At 42.4% G+C, this 22,681-nt stretch overlaps 1 protein-coding gene across 3 annotated transcripts; it reads left to right on the top strand.

Annotated features, from left to right (window-relative positions):
• The first annotated feature begins 172 nt into the window (after positions 1-172).
• BPGM (bisphosphoglycerate mutase) lies at positions 173-17,051 on the top strand. 3 transcript variants are annotated; one of them, XM_026868451.1, is made up of 6 exons: positions 173-290; positions 1,207-1,297; positions 2,339-2,515; positions 3,139-3,142; positions 3,624-4,279; positions 13,623-17,051. In XM_026868451.1, exons 5-6 carry the CDS (start codon positions 3,679-3,681, stop codon positions 13,799-13,801), a joined length of 780 nt encoding a protein of 259 aa, XP_026724252.1. In that variant the 5' UTR covers positions 173-290; positions 1,207-1,297; positions 2,339-2,515; positions 3,139-3,142; positions 3,624-3,678; the 3' UTR covers positions 13,802-17,051. The 3 variants fall into 3 exon arrangements, with proteins under 3 accessions (XP_026724252.1, XP_026724250.1, XP_026724251.1); XM_026868449.1 differs by lacking the exons at positions 2,339-2,515; positions 3,139-3,142 and having other exon boundaries at positions 13,623-17,050; XM_026868450.1 differs by lacking the exons at positions 2,339-2,515; positions 3,139-3,142 and having other exon boundaries at positions 239-281; positions 13,623-17,050.
• The last annotated feature ends 5,630 nt before the right edge of the window (positions 17,052-22,681 follow it).

Below are 22,681 nucleotides of genomic sequence, written 5' to 3'. Positions count from 1 at the left end.
CACCCCCACACTCCGCGGGACGAGGATGCTGGGGCGCCCCGGACGGCCCGGGCTCGGCTCCCTTCCCAGCGCGCCCGTGGGCACCACGCCCCCCGCGCGTCACCGCCCAAAGGCCCGGTATCATTGGTCGAGGGCGGTGCTCATCCTCTGGAGCAGCCAGTCAGATTCACGCAGCTTCGCGGGCGCGGGGCCGCCGAGGCCTCATTAAGACGCGGGGCCCAGCTTTCCTCTCCCGGCGCGGCGGCGGCAGCGGCGTTGCGGGCGGGCTGTGACCGGCCGCGGTGATCCCGGTGAGGCAGCGCGGATTTAGTCCGTTAACTCTCTGAAGAGGAGCATGGGGGGAGGGCGCCGGAGCCCAAGGCGACGGGGGTGCTCCCTCGGAGGGGCTGTGCCGGCGGGCCCCGCGGAGTGGGGTTGCCGGGGCCTGGGGGAGACTCGCTGAGGCGGGGAGTGCCGGGGTGTACGTGGGCGCCCTTGGCAGGTGCCGGGGCCCGGGCCTGGCCGGGTGTGTGTGTGGGGGGGATCCTTGAGGGGAAAGGACGGTGGTGCAGGGGCCCGGGGCAGGTAGCGGCTTACTGAGGGGGCTGTAGCTATGAGGCACCCCGTATATGTGTGTGGAGTTTCTGCCATTCTAGTGGGTAAGTCTCCGTTCTTAGGGAAGGCTGAGAGGGACACAGGTGGACCGCAGACCTCACAGGGACTTACATAAAAGGGCTGAGCAGGTGAGCTTGTGCTGGTTAGTGAGGAGTCTTGGAAACGACTTCTTCTGGCAGTTAGACCTTAAAACTGTGCTTGGCTAAAAGCTCTGCAAATGTAAGATGTTGTCCTAAGCACCTTGCTCTGTTCTTAGCTGAGCTGGAACTCTGTGTTTCTGTTCTCGGTCCATGTATGCTGGCTGTATTCTCCATGGTGTCTCAGAGGTTTATTTCTGTGCACTAGAGCTATAGTAGTTGCAGTTTAAACAAATCTTGGGGAGCAAATGATATCCTGGGTCATCTGGGAGACAAGAGATTTTCCCTTGTTGGAAGTGCAGGAGCTGTACATTTGCATTTTTTTGGGAGAAGGGAATTGGTAGCTTTCCCAGCCTTTACAAGGGGTGTGTACTCTATTTTCTTACAGCTCTGAGAGCAGATGATGGTTGTCATAACCATTTGCACTTCTGGCTTCTTTTTGTGTGAGCATTTGGTGTTTATTCTCTTCCTGCAGGTAATGAGCCGAGTGTGTGGTGGCCTCCATATAAAGCAGCTCTTGAGTATGTGCTGAGATTGGTGTAGGTTATTCCTTTGCCATAGGAAAGGTGAGTAGGATTATTTCCATGTGTTGCTCTAAGGCTTTCTAGCTTAAATGATTCCATAAGTAGAATGGTATTTAAACAACCCTGTGACTGCCAGTCCTTCCTAAATTTGTTTAAGAATGGTGATTCTGCCTGTTCTTTTGTATAACTGGAGTTTATGGTCCCCAGATGATCTTGGGTCTTTGTATGAGACTTTTTTTAGTTATATTCATTGAGTTGTTTATTGGTTTTGACCAGCAGTAGCCAGCTAAGAACTTGTGCGAACAGGTGCATCTCCTTTATTGTTCAGTCTTAACTTGGTTTTGTAAAATATGCAATCTGTTCCTGTGGATAATACAGTCAATTAGTCTGAACAATGAGGTATCAGCAGAGATAGAGCTTTTTATGGAACTATGTTTTGTGTAGTAGTTCATGTTGTGAAGGCACTGCAATATTTAGTTATACCTATGGGATGTTAGAGAAAGCATTTCCATCTAAAGCCAATGTGATCTGATTCTTCTTTTTGTTACAAACCTGGGAGCTTAAAGGGTGTACTTTAGTATTGTATCTGATGTGAGATGATGCCTGAATTCTAACCATAGTTGATTGCTCTGCTCAATGTGCAACTGATTATTATGAGTGTAAATAGTAGGACATGCAAGGGATTTTGTCTGGAATGATCCTTGTACGCAAAATTCAGGCCTCCTTTGCATGAAATCACAGTGGACTTTCCTTTGTATTTAACAACTGTCTATTGTGTGTCAGACAATACCTCCTGATACTCTAAAAATCTCAGTTCTCAAAGGCTTTTTAATCTTGAGCTGTACCAGTAGTTAAGAGCTGGGGAGGTGTTGTGTAGTGTCCCTGTGTGATGTAGTTTGTCTTTTGTGGGAGTGAAGAAGTAAGCTGCTGTTACAGTTAAGATCAAATTACTGAGGTTGTTAATGAATTCAACTTTTCTATGCACTTTTTGAAAATCTTGTAAAAATGAATGCTGATACTGTGCTGCGTGCTTCCCAAAACCCAGAATGCATGGGCCTGACCTGTCCTATTGACCTAATTCAGGGTCACAGCAGGCCTGAATTTGAGACACTTGAGGACTTGGAGTGTGATTGAACCAGCTCCAACTGATTTGAGATGATAGGAGCTCCCATATGTATGTCTCTTATGGAAACCTGATCCAAAGTTGGGTGTGCAGAAATTGGACCTCAGTGTCCCACTGTCCATGGTTTTGAGAGCACTGCCAGTGCGGAGAGTTGTATTTTTCTACTTTTTCCCTTATTCTGACCATTGATATCTAGTCTGTGACAGGTCAGAATGATCAGGTGGGGATTTCAGAGTTGCAGTGCTGTGTTAGATGGGCTTTTCAGACATCTCACAATCTGCTAGAAGATCTTTGGCCATGTTGCAAAAGCTTGGGTGGGTGGTCAAAATCTGTCTGCCATTGAAGACAATCCAGAGGTGGTGTTGCTTAGTCAAAGGAGCAGGGAAAGATGCTGTTTGACCTTATGAATATGTAGCTGTCTGTTATTTAATGAGGTCAGCAAATATGCCATTTGTGCCCACTGCATAAGTAAAAACATTAATCCTGGTGCCTCAGAATCTGGCATTGTAATTCATAGACATAAGAAGAAAAAATATACTTGAAAGTCAGGAAGGGGGTGGAATAATCCGAGATCACTTCTGGATTCGGTGAAATGAGGACTCACTAGTTGTGTGTTGCATCCCCAAAGTAGCTGTGTTGTCACACTTGTGTGGAGTGATGATGGAGGAGGTGGCCTGGGGAAAAATGAAGCAGAAACTGGCATAATTAGCAGGACAGGATGGGGATGTGAGGAAACAAATTATGCAGAGCATGAGTATAGTGATGTCTCCTTTGAGGAAAGTTAATAAGGTTCTGTGCATTACTGTTTCCAATTCTGGTCATCCTCTCCAGTTGCTCTGTCTGAGGATCACAGCTGCTGTCTGTGCGTGCATTCCCTTGGCAGCAGTGTGGGTCTGGGCAGCTTTTAGGAGCTTGGGCTCCATGTCTCAACTCTAAGTTCACTAGTGAGAACAAGATCTAATTCTCTGTCTGGGAGCCTCTGATGTTGAATGAGGCTCTGTTTAAGCATTTGAGGGAAGTCTGTAGGCAGGAGCAGCTTGTGCAAATCTGCTGATAACCAATTGGTTAAGTGGGCTAGTTGCAACACTTTGAGGAGTTCAGAGACCTCAAAGGTAAAAACATACTCAGCAGACACTTGTATTTGATTGTTTTGATTCTTAATTGTCTACTCTTTGCTGCCATATGACTACTTGTAATGTATTATCTGTGAGATGTTTGATGTATCTGTCTAATGTCTCTGTCCAGATGCACCGTTATTAGATGCCAGACCTGTTGTCATCTGTGCTAAGCTGCAACCAAAATGGCTAAGTACAGGCTTGTTCTTCTGAGACATGGGGAAGGAGCCTGGAACAAGGAGAATCGCTTCTGCAGCTGGGTGGACCAGAAGCTGAGCAGTGATGGGATAAAGGAAGCTCAGAACTGTGGCAAACACCTTAAGGCACTGGGCTTTGAGTTTGACCTCGTCTTCACCTCTGTACTCAGCCGTTCCATCCAGACTGCGTGGCTTATCTTGGAAGAGATGGGCCAAGAGTGGGTTCCCATTCAGAGTTCCTGGCGGCTGAATGAACGTCACTATGGTGCACTGATTGGTCTCAACAGAGCTGAAATGGCTCTGAATCATGGGGAGGAGCAAGTGAAAATATGGAGGAGAAGTTATGATGTTACCCCACCTCCCATAGCTGAATCACATCCTTACTATGAAGAGATATACAATGATCGCCGGTATAAATGCAGTGATGTCTCTCAGGATAATCTCCCAAAGGCTGAAAGTCTAAAAGATGTGCTTGATAGACTCCTTCCCTATTGGAATGAAAAAATAGTGCCAGAACTGAAAAGTGGCAAAATGATCCTCATCTCTGCTCATGGTAACAGCAGCAGGGCATTGCTGAAGCACCTGGAAGGTAAGGGTCTGTCTTATAGTTTTTCCCTCTTCTCCTTACTCAACTGCTTAGAGCTTTACATCTTGTTCTGTAGCATATGTTACTGGGCAATGTAATACCAATGTCTGTGGTCTTCAAGGTGAAAGTAAAGAGTTAGCCTATTGGAACAGAAATTAAACTGGGGGATGTGGAAGGGGGAGAGAATTAGTTAGGTTAATGTAGTCCAGAAAAGAACCAGATGCTTTCACTGCGTTTCTCACTGCTCATTTTAAACTACTGTATTCAAACTAGCTTTGAGGTTGGTCTAGATAGAGAAAAACTCTTCAGGCTCTAACTCTTTTTAGATTTATCTGGTTGCTTTGGAAAGGTTGAATGAACTATTACTCTGTTCATTAAACAAGCATTGCTGTAACACAGCAGAATAAAGTGCCTTGGGCTGTGAAAGACATTCTTGACTGTTACTGTGGTGGCTTTCTTTTGAGGCTTCATTCTTGATAAATCTTTACTTTAAAAAACTGCTATGACAGAGTTCAGAGGGTAGGTACTTGCTAAAGCTTATGCAAATACTGTATTTCCCAATATAGAAAATGTTTACCAATAAACAGCTAAGTTGGTAGCTTAGCATAAAGTTGCTTATTTTGGGGGGATGTGAAAAGTATGTGATTTATCTTTAAGTCATTGCTGGATTCTTCCCCCGCCTTGTCCTTAATGACACGGCTTCTAATTTAGGTCATCCTAAACTGGAAGATGGACTATATTAATTTCTTTGTGGGTAGAATAGAATTTAATGATAACACATGTACAAATGCAGCCTACTGGAGTTGTAGTTGCAAGTATTCAGAGTGGATTGTGTCCACTCAACTTTTTTAGTTATAAAACCCTTTGGTGTGTGCCTCTACAGCTCTGACTTTGCTGAGCACTTTTTGCATTCAGGCATGCTGGAACAGTCAGAACAGCTGATGCTTTAGCAGGAGTCAGAAGCCCAGGGAATAAGCATGTACAAGTGGCTTCTGGAATTATAGAGGCTGTGAATTCTGGGGTACAGATTACTGCTTAGACAGAGGAAGGCTGGTTCAGCCCATTCCACTGATGTTGTCAAGGTGGTTGTCCACACTATGTGAAATGACAGAATTACAAAGGAAATAGGGGTAGGGGGATCTGCAACCACAGTGTCTCCCCTGTACACCCCAGTCTTCCCCCCAAACTGAACCCATTCCATGAAGCCATGCTGGCCAAGCCCTTTGGGGGTGAAATGCTGGAGGACCACAACTTCAGCAGAGACTGTGGGCCACCTTTTGTGCAGGCATGCACCAAGGCTAGAGCTGACAGCATCAGTGACTGCTAGAGGTTACCTGAAAGTTAGTATGGCTGGATTCCCTGCTGCACTGAGATCAAAGAGAACAGTGTAAGTTAGAGCAGCTGCAAAGCTTTTCTTTGGGACAATCTATTGGGTATTACTCTTCAGGGCTGCCCATACTCAACCAAAGTAGAACAGAACTGTGTCTCTGCTGACCTACACTCTTAACCTTGTCCCTCCCAACATGTGCTTACATGGGGAAATGTGAAGTATCCTTGGCAGATGATCTAGTTCTGTTGACTGAGGACTGTCCATCAGGTACTCCAGCTCCCACACAGGAGTAATTGTCAGATACATGATGGCTATTCTGCCCTTTATGCAGTGGAGATCTGGATTGCTGCAGAGCTGGCCTGAAGGGTGGTGTGAACAGAGCTTTAAGACCCCTGTTATTGCAGCCTGCTCTTTCTTTTCTTTCAGAGCTCCAGCTTCTATCTGACTGGATCTAAGAGGTTCCTTTTCTGCATTGCTGGCTGTCTATCCCTTTCTCTTCTGAAAGGGTGTGAGTTGAGCTGCTCTGGGGCCTTGCTGGAGCTGGAATTGATTCAACAGTGCTTAAAGTTTGTCAGTCTACTGTATCTATAGCACTCACTGTTAGGTGGGCTCTTTTGTGGACTACTTTTGACAAGCTTAGTGTGTACTGCAGTGGAGTGGAAGTTTCTAGGCCCCTCTGTTAGCTGGAGCCAAGGTTTTTGGCTTTTAGAAAATTTGGCTCCAAATGCCTCAAGCAACAATCCTACGTGGCTGCTTGGATGTCTTAGTGATAGCAATAACTTAATCTTGGAAGATGTAGCCTGGAAACTTTACTTTAAAGTAAATATGAATGTTTTAATTCAGTTTGATCTGATGAAATTATTCTAATTGTTTCAGTGTGAAACTGTATTTTCTGAAAGACCAGAGCATGCTTGAAGCTACTATTTCAAGGAGGTATTTTTTTGAAATGGGCCTGCAATTCTCAATCTGAATGTTTTCCTTGTTATGAGTAACTGGTGAAGAGCTTGAAATGTGGATCTGCTTTCTACTTGCATGCAGATCATCACGTCAACAGAATGTCAGACTAAGAAGGCTTTGATTGTGGGTTTGGATTTTGTTCTTGTTTTGTCAGTGCTCAGAGTAGACCTCATTAAGGCATAGGAAATGTCTGTAGGATCTGTCATGGTTTGCATGTGAGGACTTAAGTGAAACCCCAGTAGTCTTTCTGGAAACAGTATTTAACACAAACTGGTCCACACTCTTGTATGCACTTGGAGGTTAGAAACAGCAGCTTGTCTGAGAGCTTGTTCTGTCTCAGTGGGCTGAATGACATTCTCCCAGAGGGTGCTGCTGAAGATCTTGGTGCTGTGAGCTGTTGATGTCCAGTGGGGATGCTGGACTGTGTTCCTTATAGGTAATCCCACCAAGGACAAGTGTAGCAGTTTTGTCCTGTCAAAGATACTATGTTGGTATCAGTTTTTGAAGTCTAACTAAGCTTATGGAGTCCTTTCAGAGGAATCATTGGCACAGCTAAAAATTGGCAGAACAAGAGGGCAGTTTTCATTATATGTTGTTAATGTTGGAAAGGCTCTCTAAAAGTAATATTTTCTTCTTCAGGCAGCAGTCTTATGCTTGCTGGTGGAAGTATCTTGTCGTAACTTAGCAACTGTTTTATTCTGTGACAACTACTGGTATGGACCATGATCTGTAACTCATGTCTTTAAACAGGCCATCTTTTTTCTTTCATGGTATGCCATCTCTGATGCATTGAAAAAAGAATGATAGCAAGATGTTAATGAGGAGGGTATCTAAAGTAACGATATCAGACTTGTACAATTGTTTCAGCATCCAGAGTAAAATCTTATGATTATGAAAGCATCATTTGCTAAAATCTAAATAAGCATCCTGGGTGCACAAGGTCTATTTACAGGTGATTTTTTTTTAAGGAGTAGTTTGCTCTTTTATTTAATAACTGATATTTAAGATTGATACCCTCTTAGCACTGTCCCATTGTGAAGACAACATTAGTGTAATAGCTGTGACCACCTTGCCCAGTTTTTGTTGAAGTACTAATTCGACACCAAGTCTAATAGACTAATTTTCCATGTGGCTGGCAGAAGGATCGATGGGCTGTCTCAACTTTCTTCCCTCCTAACCATTTAACCCTGAGGACTGACATTAAGTACCTCAAGACAGGGTCTTGTGGAAGGTCTGATTATAGATTTTCCTCCCTGTTGAAAGGTTGATGTCTCTTGGATATGGTATGGTGGTCACTGAGCCTTCTCAGGTTCAGGGTAAAAAAATGAGGGGAGAAGTTACCTGGTCTCTTGAAGGATGCAGTTGTTGCACCCATTGGGCTTGTCTGGTTGTGGTCACAGAGGTGGGGCAGAGCTCTGGAACTAGGCTTGCAGGCAGAATGTGGTGACTGGGAAGGCCTGATGCTGGTGTCACTGGTTGGTGAGCAAGGAGAGCAGTGCCCTCAAGGATTCTACTTTCTTGTCTTACAGTGAGTGTGTTACTGTACAATTACTACAATATTCCAGTAGTTTAACATGCTGGAGCTACACGTTGAGTTGTAGTAAGGATTGTGTTGAGGACTATCTAGTAAGTTTATTTTACTGATTTTTGTTGCTTGACTTTCTTAAGGAGATACTACTTATGTGACTGTGGTGTCTGAGGGTAGTTACAGAAACCAGCTTGAAATGTAACAACTTAACTGCTGCTGAAATGAGAGTCTTGCACTCCCTGTCATTCATCCTAGTCTTTTCTCTCTGCTTCTCCTGCTTATTTCTCGTGGGGTCGTTGAGCCTTTTTGCAAGTTAACTTGGCCTGTAAACTGGCAAGAAGCAGCAAGGATAGGCAGCAAGGTATTTTTCTGTCATTTTGGTGGTTTGAATTACCTCAGGAAAGGGGCTGGCAAGTGCCTGATGATAGTGCAAACAGCCTGATCAGGACCTGCAGCTGGGACAGAAAGGTTTCAGATGTGAGTTGTAGTGACTGGTTTTCAGAAATGTGGGTTTGAGGGACTCTCAATACTGTTTCAGCCAGAGATGGGAACCTTTTGTTAGAGCTCTGTCCAGGGGCAGTATGTGTGCTGGTAGGCTTCAGAGTTGCATGCTTAGAGAACTCCATTTGTCAGTGTTGCCTTGAGTTCCTGATGGTGGTAGTGCAGCCTGGGTCTATTTAGGAGTTATGGAGCTTTCTTACCTAATGCCATAGTTGACAGCTAGTGCTGGTAGTAGCAAGTCTCATGCCTCTTTCAGCCAATTTAATCTTGGACTGCTTGAGGAGTTTAAGGCAGGCTGGATTTCTCTACTGCATGGGAATATCATAGATTCATGGTTTGCTTTCCTACACTGTGTCATATTTAGATGGTCTCAGTAATGACCACAGCCAGAGTCAGACTGATGAGGAGTTGTATTGGGTCTGGCTGAGATGGAGTTAATTTTGCCTCTAGGAGCCCACAGTTCTTCATGCCCCATGTTGGGTGTCCAAAAGAACTAGAACTGTGGTGGGTTGATCTTTGCTGGATACCAGGTGCCTACCAAGCTGCTCTATCACTCCACTCCTCAGCAGGACTGCAGGGGGAAGAAAATAAGATGGAAAAAACTCATGGGTCAAGTTAAAGACAGTTTTAATAAAGCACAAGCAAAGGCTATGCACAGAAACAAATGTAAACAAAAAAAATTGGTCTCCTTTCCATCAGCAGGTGATGTCTAGTCACCTCCCTGGAAAGAGGGCTTCAGTATGCACAGCAGTTGCTCTGGAAGCCAAATGTCAATAATGCATGCCCCCCCTTCCCCCACCCCCCAGGCCATTTCTCCTCATAGATTTTCTTGCAGAGAAAAATGGGCAGAAGTCATATGGTATGGAATATCCCTTTGGTCAGTTTGGGTCAGCTATCCTGGCTGTGTCCCCTACTAAGATCTTGTCCACCCCCAGCCTACTGGGTGGTAGGGAAGAATGCTGGACAAACAGCCCTGATGCAGTGTGAGCACTCTTCAGCAGTAGCCAAAATACTGGTGTGTTAACACCTTTCTAGCTACCACTACAAAGCACAGCAGTATGAGGGCTGTTATGGGCAAAACTAACTCCATCTCAGCCAGGACAGGGGGATAATCTCTGCTGCAGGCCTTGGAGCACCTTCTCCCCCTCCTTCAGTGATCTTGGTGTCTACAGACTTGTTTTTCTCATTCTTACTCCTGTCCTTTGCTGCTGCACAGCATTGGGGGTTTTGTGGGTTTTTTTCCCCTTCTTTAAATATGTTATCACAGAAATGTTACCACCATTGCTGATGGAGTCAGCCTTGGCCAGTGCCAGGTCTGCCTTGTAGCTAGCTGGCATTGGCTTTATTTGACACAGGGGAAGCTTCTAGCAGATTCTCGCAGAAGCCACCCCTGTAGCCCCCCTGCTACCAAAACCTTGCCATGCAAACCCAGTAGAGACATAGAAAATCTTGGCAGACATAAGGGTGAAGAAATAGATAGTATACTGCGGCCATGGTTGTAGCCAGTCATCATCTTCTTTCCTTAAAATCTGCCCAGTGAGCTAACATTCTGTAAAGCTGTGCCCACTCACATTCTCCACCCTACTGAAGCTAGGTCCTCTGCTGACCTGCAGGGAGGGCAGAATATGGTCCTGAATATTTAACTTATTAGGCTGAAGCTTCAGTATTTTCATTAAGCGTGTGGGAAGGATGCTATGACCCGATTTGGATCTCAATTACAAAGCACCAGTTCTAGAACAAGCCCATTGTGGCTGAATTTATGCATATGATCATCTGTGTTTTGTTGGATGAATCATCTGGCCTCAAGTGTAGTTGACATGCAGGGAAGGGAGGGGTGTAGCTTTTCTCAATAGCTGTTGTGTTTTATGTGTTGTTCTGACCATAGGAATAGAAGGAACTTGGTAAGAGCAAGTGAGAGGGAGGGAGAAGATGTGCCAGCCCTTTGTAGAAGTTAGGTGTAGTTGCTCAAAGTCAAATCCAGTGGGGTTTGCCTCTAGGACTTTCCAGGGTGCAAGTATTGTAAACCACTTCATGGACAACCAGGTAAAGGTGAATTCTTAAACTTGCACAGAGATATCACTGGTCTCTGTGTTTGACCTAGTTCAGTTAAATGGAGCGTAAGTGAGCTGGGAAAGAATTCTCAAATGTGATTTTGGAAGATCTTTTTTCTAGTAAGTGCTGTACCAAACTCTTACAATGTTCATGTACCTAACTGTTTCCTGCTATACAACTGCCATTAAGGAATAGTGCTTGACAGATGCTCATGAGAGAGAACATGGGAGATGTCCACTTGAGGAATGTAGTTGCCCAGTCAGCGTCTTCCCTGTGGTCCTGAGGAAGACATCCTGAGTACTTCAGTAATGTATGTGGGTTCGCATGGTTGTAAGTAGGTAGGACCTTACTTTTAAACCTTCCTGGGGAAAGACTGCTTCCAGCAACACCCTACCCTTCAGAAGTGCTGAGATCCAGGCTTTAGTGTTATACTGGAGGGAAGAGTATTGCTTTTGCAATGGTCTTACTTCCCGTTGCACCTTGTCAGCAGTTGAGAACTTGCCCTGATTTAACCCTTCTTCCCTGTGGGATAGGATGGGATTGTGATACAGGCCAGTTCAGATGAAGTGCAAGAAAAGGTCACTTTACTATAGTTACAGCGCATGAAGTAATCGGATAGCAGATAGCTTGCACTTGCAATGTCTGGAGTGTAAGTTGTGATTGCTTTACTGTCCTCCTAACTTGTTGTATGGGGAGTGTTATGTGTGCATTTTGCCTGCAACTGAGGAGCTTGTGTGACAAGCCTGATCAACTTCTTGCTTCCTGAAGAACAGAAATACTATACAAATACAGTAACAGTACTGAAATAAAGCAACAGGACGCTATTGTTTCTTTAGGATTTTCATCTGACTTCAACTTGCATTTCTGGCACCAGCCTTCTGGCTGTGAGGCAACGCTTCTATATGAGGAATAATTCTGAGAACGCCAACATGTTTGCTGCAGCTTGTTTTTCCTAGACTGCACTGTTTTGCTTTGTAAATCAATACTAGTTGACATTGGTGTGGTCACTCTGCTTTGTAAAAAGCATTTCTGAATCCATGTAGCTAGTTGTTTTGTTTAATCCATCTTCAGAGGAAACCTTTAAATATACTGGCTCCTGACCACATCATGTAGTTTGCCTAAATTGTCCTGCATGACTTCATGTGCTTTATATATATCTGAATGGTTTATTCTGGGAGACTGAGTTTGAGAGGTGGGCAGAACACTTCCTAGGGCCAGATTTTCTGTTGATAAACATGGTGACACACATGTATTCTTAAAATCTATTTAAGAATCTTGAAATAAGAGTTCAGGCAGCTTGGCTGCTTGTTTTGCAAACCAAAGTCCTTGAGAATAGTCCTTGTGTCTGGTAAATGAACTTGGTATTTTTTCCCATTGATTTCTGTATGGTTTTAAAATTGTACATTCTCCTTGAGTGCTTTTCTGTAGGTCTGATTCTGCTGCCTACAACAGGTGAATTATTTATCCCTTGTATACAGGGATTGTTTAAACTGGCAGAGTATGACTTCTTTAATGGACTGATGGCTCAGTATTTAACAAGGTGTAAGCTTCTTACAAGGTTTCTCTTGCTCTGTGCCCTTCTGAAATTTAGGGCTAACTGTACAGCTGAACGAAGTGCTTAGACTAATCAAAACAAAAATAGGTCACTGCAAAAGTTGCATGCTTGTGTAGTATCTGGGCAGGGGGATAACATAATTCTCACCTCATGATTAGTTCTTTTTCTGACCTGTTGTTATCCCACTGTTGCCCAGTGGCTTGACTTTGTGGGTTTTCCTGTTAATATGTTCTGCTTTTCTACTTAAATTTGCACCCATATGTTCTGAGAACCATCTGTTTTGTCAGCTGCTCAAGAGGATGTTTTCTTCATGCACCTTGGTCTAGTTTATATGGTGTCATCACTTTAGAAGCTTGATTGTGTTCATTTTGTAAGCATGAATTATTTGAAGCTGCCCTGCTTTACAACAGCAGGCTGCTGCTGTGATGTTAGTGCTTCTAAAAAGGGGACAAAAAATAAATACTGATGTTCCCAATGATGCTAGCATTCTTTTGTCTGAAATTTCTGTGGAATAATGTATTTGCAGTCACTGCTTCTTAAAGAAATATTTAGACCTTTTGTAGAAGCTTTAATAGGAGGTTTGGTCTCAAAATTTACTTGGATGCTTCAGCAACTTGCGTGTGTGTTAAAAAAAAAAATAACCAGCAATTTTATAAAGATTAGAGCTCCAGAATATTTGAACTAAGCACAGCTGGGTAAAATAATTTTTCCCCAGGTACATGTTTAGTGAACTGGAAAAATATGGGAAAATGCTCCAAGTTGTACAAGTTGACTTTCTCACTTTTCTTCCCTTCTCCTTCACTTGAAAGTGGAAATGAATATCCCATACCTAGTAATTCTGAAAACAGTACTGTAGGCAAGATACTATAAACTTGTTTTTGAGAAATTAGATGTGGGCAAACAGTGATTCTTACACTAGAAGAATTAAATATTGATTTATAAGACAGCTTGTGTGAGAAGCTTTGTATAAAAAACTTAAGAGAAAAATTAACCTTGGTATTGTGCCTTTTTAAAGAGGCTGTTTGTATTGGTTGCTTAGCAGAGGTGGTTTCATGTTGGAGTAGCACTTTGCACTCTAATCCTCTTTTGTGATGAATGAGTTGGGAGGATCTGGAAGAGAACCTATTGTCCTCAATGTCCTGTTTTAAATGAAAGGTATAATCTCCAGGGCAATCTCTTCCTGTTTTTCACACATGTAGACTGAAAAAAAAGAAACTGTCTTCACCTTGGTGGGACTCCCCTCCTTTAGGTGTTCCTAAAGCACTAACCAAGCTGAGTACTATCTGGCAATTGACTCTTCAGTAAGCTGGTGGTGTTGGAGGCTGTTTTAAGACAAGATAATCTCAGAAATAAGGCTGAGCTAGATAGACAATTAGGAAGCTGTTCACTAGGTGTAACTTTTTTTTTTATTTTTATTCGGCAGGCATCTCTGATAAGGACATCATCAATGTTACTCTCCCCACTGGTGTGCCCATACTTCTTGAACTTGATGAGAATCTCCACCCTCTTGGCCCTCACCAGTTTCTGGGTGATCAAGAAGCTATCCAAGCTGCCATCAAAAAAGTGGAAGATCAAGGGAAAGTAAAATCTGCTGAGAAGTAAAATCCCATTAACCCAGCTGTTTTCAAAGTGTGGTGATTGATGTATGACTGCTAGATTGCACTGTGTGAGAGTCTCAATTTCAAGTGCTATATAATTGGAAGGGACAGTTGTTGAGTCTCAGGTTGGTAGATTAACCCTTTGCCTTTCAAAAAACCTGGAATTTAGATCTCAACATGAGGCTATAAATTCTGAAAAACTGGAGATCCTTCAGGTAATGGGAACTTGCAGGGCAGTCTACCCCAGATGTAGAGTTGATGGGTGGCCCAGTACAGAAATGAAGGGATATGTTATTGGTGTATACCAATAATCAGTCCTAATCTGTGAAGGGGAAAAGCACCAGTTTACTAGACTAAGTCCAGGTTGTTATAGGCAGTAAAACTTTCTCACTGATAAAGTGGCTACCAGGTAACAGAGTTATTCAGTATGATTCTTCTGTGTCAGTGGCCATGACAGTTTGTTCTGGATGGAGTTCCTTCAGTCTTTTAGAACACTATCAGCTGTACAGTTCTTTGCCTTTGATATTTTGAGTCTTCCAAGGCCAGTTCATGGTCCAGAGAATTTTGTAGCGATGCTTAGACTGTTATAGTTACCACAGTTGTCTTTTGTTACACTATATTCCAGTTTTCAAATAATCTAGAAGGAATCCCTTTTCCTCCACCATCTTTGCAAAGCCTAGTGTGACTGCGTTTTGTTGACTTGCAATAATAGGATTTAACTCAGACTTTAGTCAACAAATGAAGCACAGAGGTTTCCTGCTCAGTGTTTAAATTATCACTTAGCTCTTAATGAGTGACCTGAATAGCTCTGAAACACTCAAGTAACATGTACTAGAGGTTTGATCATCTCTTAGTCAAGTTGTTAAAATAATTCCTGTTTACCTCAGTAAAACTAAATCTAGGAAAATCTCCCTCTAAGCTTTCCTGAGTTGTAAAGATCTCTTGATAATATGTTCCATGGTAATATTATGTGGCATTCTCTCTATCAATTTCTCTGCAGGGCTGGAAGAGATACATAAGGCATGTAAGATGTGTTACTGGGTACAGCTCATTTGGCCATCATGGTGGCAGGGAAGGATGTTCTGCCATGCCTGAAAGTGTTCTATAACATTCTCCTCACAGTCATAGCTTGATTCTTGCTGAGTGTTTGGCACTAAATTCGAACAGTTCATACTGTGGTTGGGTGTAGTGTAGCTTGTATGGCAGTTTATTTTCTTCATGTATACAAACATCAGGATAATTCCACTTTGGAAGATTGGAAGACTTGCTCTAATCTTACTTGCAAATACAAATTTGTTACTTAAATTTAGATCTTACCCAGTGTTTCAACACCTGAGCATCTGGATTCTGATCTCAGTTACCAACATGGCTGGCACTTGTGTATGTATTGTTTGAGCGAAATGTGTTCTCAGCATGGCCCAGCTACAAATCTCAAGAGAAGTCAGTGAGAAATCCCTTAGTATGATGATAGTATGAACTTTTAAAATCATAGGGTAGCTGAGTAGCTGCTGCTTTGTAGTGAGCAGCTCTGTAGCTCACTTCATAAGTGTAAGAGGACCTTTTTTTTTTTTCCTTTGAGGAGAGTGGTGTGAGTATGGTGTGACTCTGAGTCTCCCTGCTATACAGAGGTAGACTTTCCAGGTCTGGTGTCAGTTCCCATTAGTGTCACACATACTCCATAAAAGACTAGCTAGATGATAATGTCTTGCATGATTGATGCTTGGGCTTCCCTTTGGTTTTGTTTTTGTAGCAATAGGAACAAAGTTACATATTTCTCTTTTAAACATAAAGCTGGTAGTTTCCTCTTGCTTTGTACAAGCAATGATATTTCAGTGTTTTTATCTGAAATACTATTTGCATCTTCCCTACTACTACTGTTTGATACTAACTTACTCCTTTCTGGGTTTTTAGTTTTCTGTGCATAGAGTAACTCCGAATCTTAGTTGATATTTTACAAGTCAGTGTTAGAGTTACATTGTTGATCTGCAACTGCTCACCTGTCAAAGCCCTGAGAAGGGCTGCTGGCACTTGAGTGCTTAGGTTCTTACCCAAACATTCTGCAAGGTGTCAACTTCAGTATCAAGTAAAAGTTACTGTAGGCTTATTAACAAGGCAAGCAGAGCCACCTGTTGTCAGTGGGAACTGCCTGCATCCAGGTGTGTGGGCTTACAGGCCTTGTCTATCTGTCCACATCCCTTTGGCACTGTGGTATTGTAATGTAGAACTGCTTCAGGACTTGAGGTGCAGCTGAAATACTTAGAAATGAACCCAGATGAACTGGGAGACCTGCTCTCTCTCCTTCCCTTTTTAGAGAATTCATGATCTTTTCTGGGGAGGGAGTGGGGAATGGAAAGGTGGATGAGTGAATGTAGAGAGCATTAATATCTCTTCTTGCAGCCAAGTGGATGAAATTGACTGTAAACAGCTTTTAAAAGTCATGGACAGTAAGAAGAGAACAGCAGTTTCTGCAGTGCTGCTTAAGACATCAGTAGTGACAGTGCCCTGGGAAGTTTGACTTCATTTGCTTTGTGACTCCAAAGTGATGACAGAATTTTACATGCACATCTGGCAGTGATACCACCTCACGAAAGTATCAAATGGAACCAACTGGGGATTTCATTGTGCTCTTTAACATTATTTTAATGCCTTGAAATGCTTGCTTCTGAATAGCTGTCTGATTAAATTCCTGATTCAAAATGTGTATATTGAAGAACAGAACCGATCTGCCATCAACAGTTGTATAAGGATTCCTGATCTTCAGGCATAGCTACATTAGAAGGAGAAATGAGAATCTTGCTGGTGGCTTTAGAGATCAGTGGTTGGAAAACACTTTGTCCATGTTTGAGTATGCCTCAAAGCCCTGTAAGTTAACTGGTATTTCTACACTTGACATGGATATAGTTGATTTTGTTTATGCATTTTTAACTTGTGGTTCAGTAGCAGTAATAGCTCTAGAATAATCTTGAAAACCTTTTTAAATATGGTGGAGCTGACAGGTTCTTTATAACTCAATAAATTTACCTGAAATAGAATTTAACTTTGTTTCAGTCTTTCTTCCTTCTACTCCCTTCCCCTTTGCTGCCTTCCCAGGGCTGACAGGTAAATAAAACTGTGACCAGAAGTCATCAAGCAGTTGTTAATCACATATCATGCAATCAGTTGGGTTAAAATAGTATTAGAGCAAACACTGACATGTTTACACATAAGGAAGCTGGGCTGGAGAGGAATACATACCTGTTAGGAACAACAAATGAAACAGTCCCACAACAGTAAAGCTTCACTGTTTCCCATACTTGCTTTTGTTTTTAATAAGAAGCATTACTTTTTGATGGTGTGTTTAAAATTGTAGCTTCTAGAGGCAAAAACAACCCCTTCATTCTCCAAAGTACTTGGTGTCTGTGATGGTTTAGGCCCTGCTGGGACTGGAGACCATGTTGCTGTTGCCCCTCCCCAACCCTCAGCTGGTCAGGCTGGCAGTGAGGCACAAACCCGGGTGTTAAAATAAGAAGAAATTTAATACAACAGTGTGATAAATAATCTGAACAACAGTAGCAATGATAACAACAATAAACAGTAATAACAGTGAACAAGACAAAAGATATACAGAGAAATACTGCGATGGTTATGGACAGCCTGCCGTGTGCTCCCTGTCACCAAAGCCACAAAGGAAAAAGTTCCCTTGTTCCTGCACTGGACCTGATGTCAGCATGGTATGAATAACCTGCCTGGAGATCCCTTCCCCCTCTCTACTGGGGAAACTTAACCCTATCCTAGCTGAACCAGGACAGTGACAAGCAGAGTTATGACTCAAATGACAAGTGCAATGAACTGCAAGCCTGATGAGGACTGCTTCTTGTTATTGACCTTCACAGAAGGCCTTGGCTACTGTGGTAATGGGAGGTAGTATAAAGGTGTCCTGGGTTGCAGAGGATTCTATGACCATCCTCATGAGCTGTGGAAATCAGGTGGGGCAGTGTTTCCTTGTTCCCCCCCCTCCAGACTATCTCTCTGCTAATGGCCCATCAATGCCGTGCAGCATGGCTCCTTATCCCATTGTGAGATGCTCCACCCAGAGGGAGAAAACCAGCATTCCATCCTGGATATAACCTGAGATTCGGAATACCAGAGGCCTCTCTTTTCCACTGGATTTCCAGAGGACAGGAGCTGCTTAGCCACCACTGGACTTTTCTGAGGAAGAGCAGATCTTCTTTTTTCCTCTACGGGATCACTGCTTCGGCGAAACTGCAGCCACCATTCTACCAGACTGCTACCACCACCCTGATTAACAGGGTGTCAGGTTGTATCCTGACTCTGTTAATTTAGTTAGTTTAAAGGCAGTGTTATCTGCCTTTATAATTTTTTTTTCTTATTAAATTGTTATTCTGACTTGGTGTCTCCCACTAGTTTGTTTTCAAACTAGCACAAAAGGTCCTAAAGAAGTCCTAAATTTGGGTAGAAATGGGGAAGACACAACTGTGTGGCTTAAAACAGAAGTGTACTGAAGAAACTGCCTTCTAAAAAGTTGGTCTTATGATTGTGTTGAGTGGGGAATGGAGCAGATCTGTCTGAGCCATTTGTGTACTGACAGTTAACATTTTGCAGTTCATGTGGGAGTGTTGCCAGCCAATTCAAAATTGTATTGGTGTTCTGTGATGCCTCCCTGCCTTCCCCCAGTCACCTTTTATACTTTGCTCTGCCATGGCTGAATTCTACTGTAGTTACACCTCAGATTCTCCTGGAGTCCTGTCCACCATTTTCTGTGTTGGGAAACTGCCTTGTCCATCTTCTGTGCTGACTACACCCTCTTCTCAGCCTTAAATTCCCATGGGCAGGAAAAAAAAGCAGATACAATAACTGCTGCTCAAGAAAGCTTAGCTGTGGTTGGAACAGATTCAGTGGTTCAAATGAAGTATATAAGGGTTTGGAGAGAAGAAAACCCCCTTTAAAAGCTGTGCCAAACAGGTGTTGCTGCATCTTCCTTGTGTTAAGGTGGCCAAAGGTTCTGGAGTAAGTGATTACAACAGGAAACTTGACTTCAGCATCACACAGAGGGCAGAATGACTATGATAGGGCACTCTTCCCTCCTACCTCCTTATTAGCTTGTTATTCAGCTTCAAGACCTTCTTGGGGCTATTCTAGCAGAATTTAGTAGCTATGTTGTCCCCACTACAGAAGGAAGGGGCAGAGTGGGAAGAGGTTCTTTGTTCTTGCTCTTCACATTATGCTGACAGAGCAGGGGAGGGCAGCAGATACCAGTTTTCTAAAGATGTTGCTGTGCTGTGCATTCAAGCTCAGTACAGTAAAGTGTCCTGAAGATGACCTGATTGGTGTTTTTTAAAGGATGGGACAGTGATCTACAGCTTACAGATGGCAACACAGATGCTGTGATTACTCTGGGGTTTCTGAAAGCAGTTGTGGCCTGAAGTTGTGGCTTCTGAAAGCAGTTGGGACCCCTGGCATTAGAAGTGCTGTGTTTGCAAGAATATGCTTCATTAATATAATTCTTTTTCCTAGATCTATTCCAGCTCCCCCTCTGCATGGTATGTGAGCTTGAGCCATTTCCCCACCTTCTGTCTGGCACTTGCATGAAAGAAAAGTACTAGTACATATTAACTAGGTAAAAGAAATTATCTCTTCTAGAAAAGCGGTGTGAGCCCAGTGACAGCAAATCTTAAGTTTTGGTTGCTGTTGGCCTTAGAGGAGCCAAGTAGCACTTTGCCATCTCCCAGGTCAGTCATTTTGAGCTGTTAGGAACAAGCAGCACAATGGGGTATCATGGAGGACACTGCTGCCAGTGCTGTTTAGTGGAAGCGTCTCTTTCAGTTAAAGACATCTTTTTTTCTCCTTGTTCTTGGTGCTAACCTAGTAGAAGTGCTGGAAAGGAGGAATGTGCATTTGCTGATAATCCCATAATCTAAATTGGGGATGCTTTGAGGAGTTAACTACCTAGTGAATACTACTTTCCTGATAGATGCTTGTCAGACTCTAACTCTAGTGTACTAGGATGAAAGCTGAGCTAGTTTCCTGTTTCAGATCTGTGGCTCACCAGCTGTTCTGAAATTCTGTTGATTGTGCTTTCCAGGATCTGTAGAGAAGGCAGTAGTACTGGCTATGCTAGGCGTGAGCAAGCAGGCATAAAGATTCATAACTATCCCTAACAACAAAGCAATTTCTTACACAGATTGCAACTGTAGATGGATTTGCAGAAATGCAAGTGGGCAACAGGTGGAGCAAGTGCATTGTGGAAGGTATGTAAGTATGGAACAATTTTACACTCCTGTGAGCAGATAGGGATAACAATCTGTAATCAACCTCTCCTGAAAGGTAGCATGTTTTAACTCTGCCACCCTATAGTTTAACAAATGGTGTGAAGGTGAATTAATTCTGGTGTGGAATAAATTGCAGTCATCATCTAAGTTGCTTGTGCAACTGGCAATTAGTTGTGTGACTGGCAATTAGTTCTATTTTTGTCTTGTATCAGCAGCTTCACTAGACTGGATAAATTCAATAGGAGCAAGATTGGCTATTTGCAGACATATTTAGTCTGAAAAAAAAAAAAACCAACAAAACAAAACCAGAAGCTCACAATCCCAGTCAATGATAACACATTACTCTCTGTGTCAGGAAAGGTCAAGGAGAAGTCAGTCTTCCATGAGAAAAGGAGCTCAGCAATGAGTAGATGCCAAATAAATTTTAAAAAATAATAGAAGTTGGAGGGTGCCTTAGGTTTCAGGGATCTGATTTCAGATACTCTTGTACTAATTTTTTCAAAGTACTGTGTGTTCTTCTTTCTCCCCCACCAGAAGTTGTGGAAACTTTAAAGTATTTTAAATGCTTTAAAATCGAGCTTTAAGGAAGGCAGCCTAAATGCCCTCTTATCAAGTAGAGTGAGTGTGTAGAGGTGTAGCTGATAGAAAAAGACCCCAGCAAAGCAAACTCCTAGTCTTGTACTGTAAGCCCCAATATTGCTGCCTTCCCCAACATGTTTGTGTTAAAAATGCTTGTTAGTGATATGAAACTCGTGAGCTTTATTTTTGCACTTGCTGTATACTTCAGCCCACGCCTGTAAACTAATGGTTTTCTAAGTACATGCACACACACAAATTTCAGTTTAATGAAGTACTGTGGGAGCTGAGGCTCAGTTTTTGTCAGGCAATAACAAAGCAGAATCAACTTTCACCGGTCTCATTTCCCAGATGAAAGCCTTAGGAGACCTACTGAAATGAAAAGTATTCTTTCAATACTAGAAATCTTATGTTCTGTGCTTTCTCTTTCATGTGGTTGGCTCAAGTGGTTTCCATAGCCAGCAGCTAGGAATACCTTCCTTGAAGCTGTAAATCCTTCATGTGAGCTGCCGATAAGGGATTTCTGGGAAGATCTGAGAACCATTGTTTCATCACCTCGTCTACTACTAGGAATAACTGAGGTACCTATACAGTGATTATTAGTAATATAAGGTCAGATATTCCTCTTAATTTTTAAACTGCATGCCTTCTCTTATGTATAGGTAAAGTTAATTTGCTCTCAGAGTCCCTGCTACAATTCATAATTTTAATTCTTCCTGATGCCATACTGAGCTTGATCTGATCCCAGTGTGCTGGCTTATATAGATGAACTACATTTTAACATTAAGTAACATACATTGGTAATGTCAGATGCAGTCGGACACATATGCAAATAATGATTCCAAATACACATGGTTATTTTTATGCATATATAAATGGATAAATTAGTTTTTATTTTTCTTTTCTCTAACTTTTCTAAAAAAAGTAAAACTTTCTGTTATCAGTCCTATGCTCTGTCCTTGTTCATGCCACTACGTTGAGTAGATTTCATGTGGGTACATAAGTCTGAATTCCCTATTCTAAAGTGCAATTTGTAAAGTGGAAAGTGAGATCACCATATCAGCACTTCTGATCTGTAAACTTGGTTCATTTTGCTCAAATCTAGAATTTGCCTATAAAATGCTAACATTTTGGTGGTGAAGTTTGTATTTTTAGCTGAAGTACAAGTATATTTTGTACTTGAAGTTGGGCAGATTTTCTATTTAATAGATCTTAGAACTGAAAATTCAGGCACATTAAGGTATCCTCTTGGTGTTTTACCTTCCCCAAAGTATCAGAATTTATGATTGTGAAGGTTTGATTTGTTTTGAGGCTTCCCTCAGGGAATTAACTAGAATGTGATTTATCAGTGTGATTTTTCTGCAGCACAGGAATTCTGCATTTTGATTTATCTTAACTTACGAACTCAGTAAGCTATGGCTTTAAGTGTAACAAGTTAATTAAAATCTGTAAACAAATTATTATTCATTAGGAGGATAGGTGGTACTTTCTAACTTTGGTAAATTAGAAGTTGTGAATTCAGTTTTGCCATACGCACCTTATCATGGGCAGGTCACTTCTCTCATCTGTGAAATGGGGACCTCAGAAATTCGTCACCTCCTATGGCTGTGCACTTTCATTAGGAGCTGAAATGCTCCAAGCGGACTTGTTCAGTAGGATGTAGAATTTCCAGCATAGGGTTTGCTTCAACAATGTGGCGCTTGTTTCAGTGCCTAAATGTGAGTGAAGCTCATTTTGAAAATCTTTATGCACTTTAGAGAGGATTTGCCTGCAAGGGTTTAGTAGTCAGTGTTAAGATTTTAAAAAAAAAAAAGGCATGAGAACCTATCGGTTTGGGGCAGAAGTCTCCTGTCATTTTCATGACTAAATAGATGGGCCTGCTGGCATCTCTCTTTACCAACACTTTTGTGAACTGTCATAAAATCAAAACTTTGTTAACATTTAGTATAATACAGTGGGTTTAGGCATGTTCTTGAACTGCCTCTATGAAGAGGGTTCTCCCAGATGCAAGGAATATTGTTGCCCTTCTTTTGGCCTTT

Source organism: Athene cunicularia, assembly GCF_003259725.1.
Source record: "Athene cunicularia isolate RWA chromosome 1 unlocalized genomic scaffold, athCun1 chr1_part2, whole genome shotgun sequence".
In the NCBI taxonomy this organism is placed as follows: Eukaryota; Metazoa; Chordata; class Aves; order Strigiformes; family Strigidae; genus Athene; species Athene cunicularia.
This window is presented reverse-complemented; position numbering and strand designations above follow the sequence as displayed.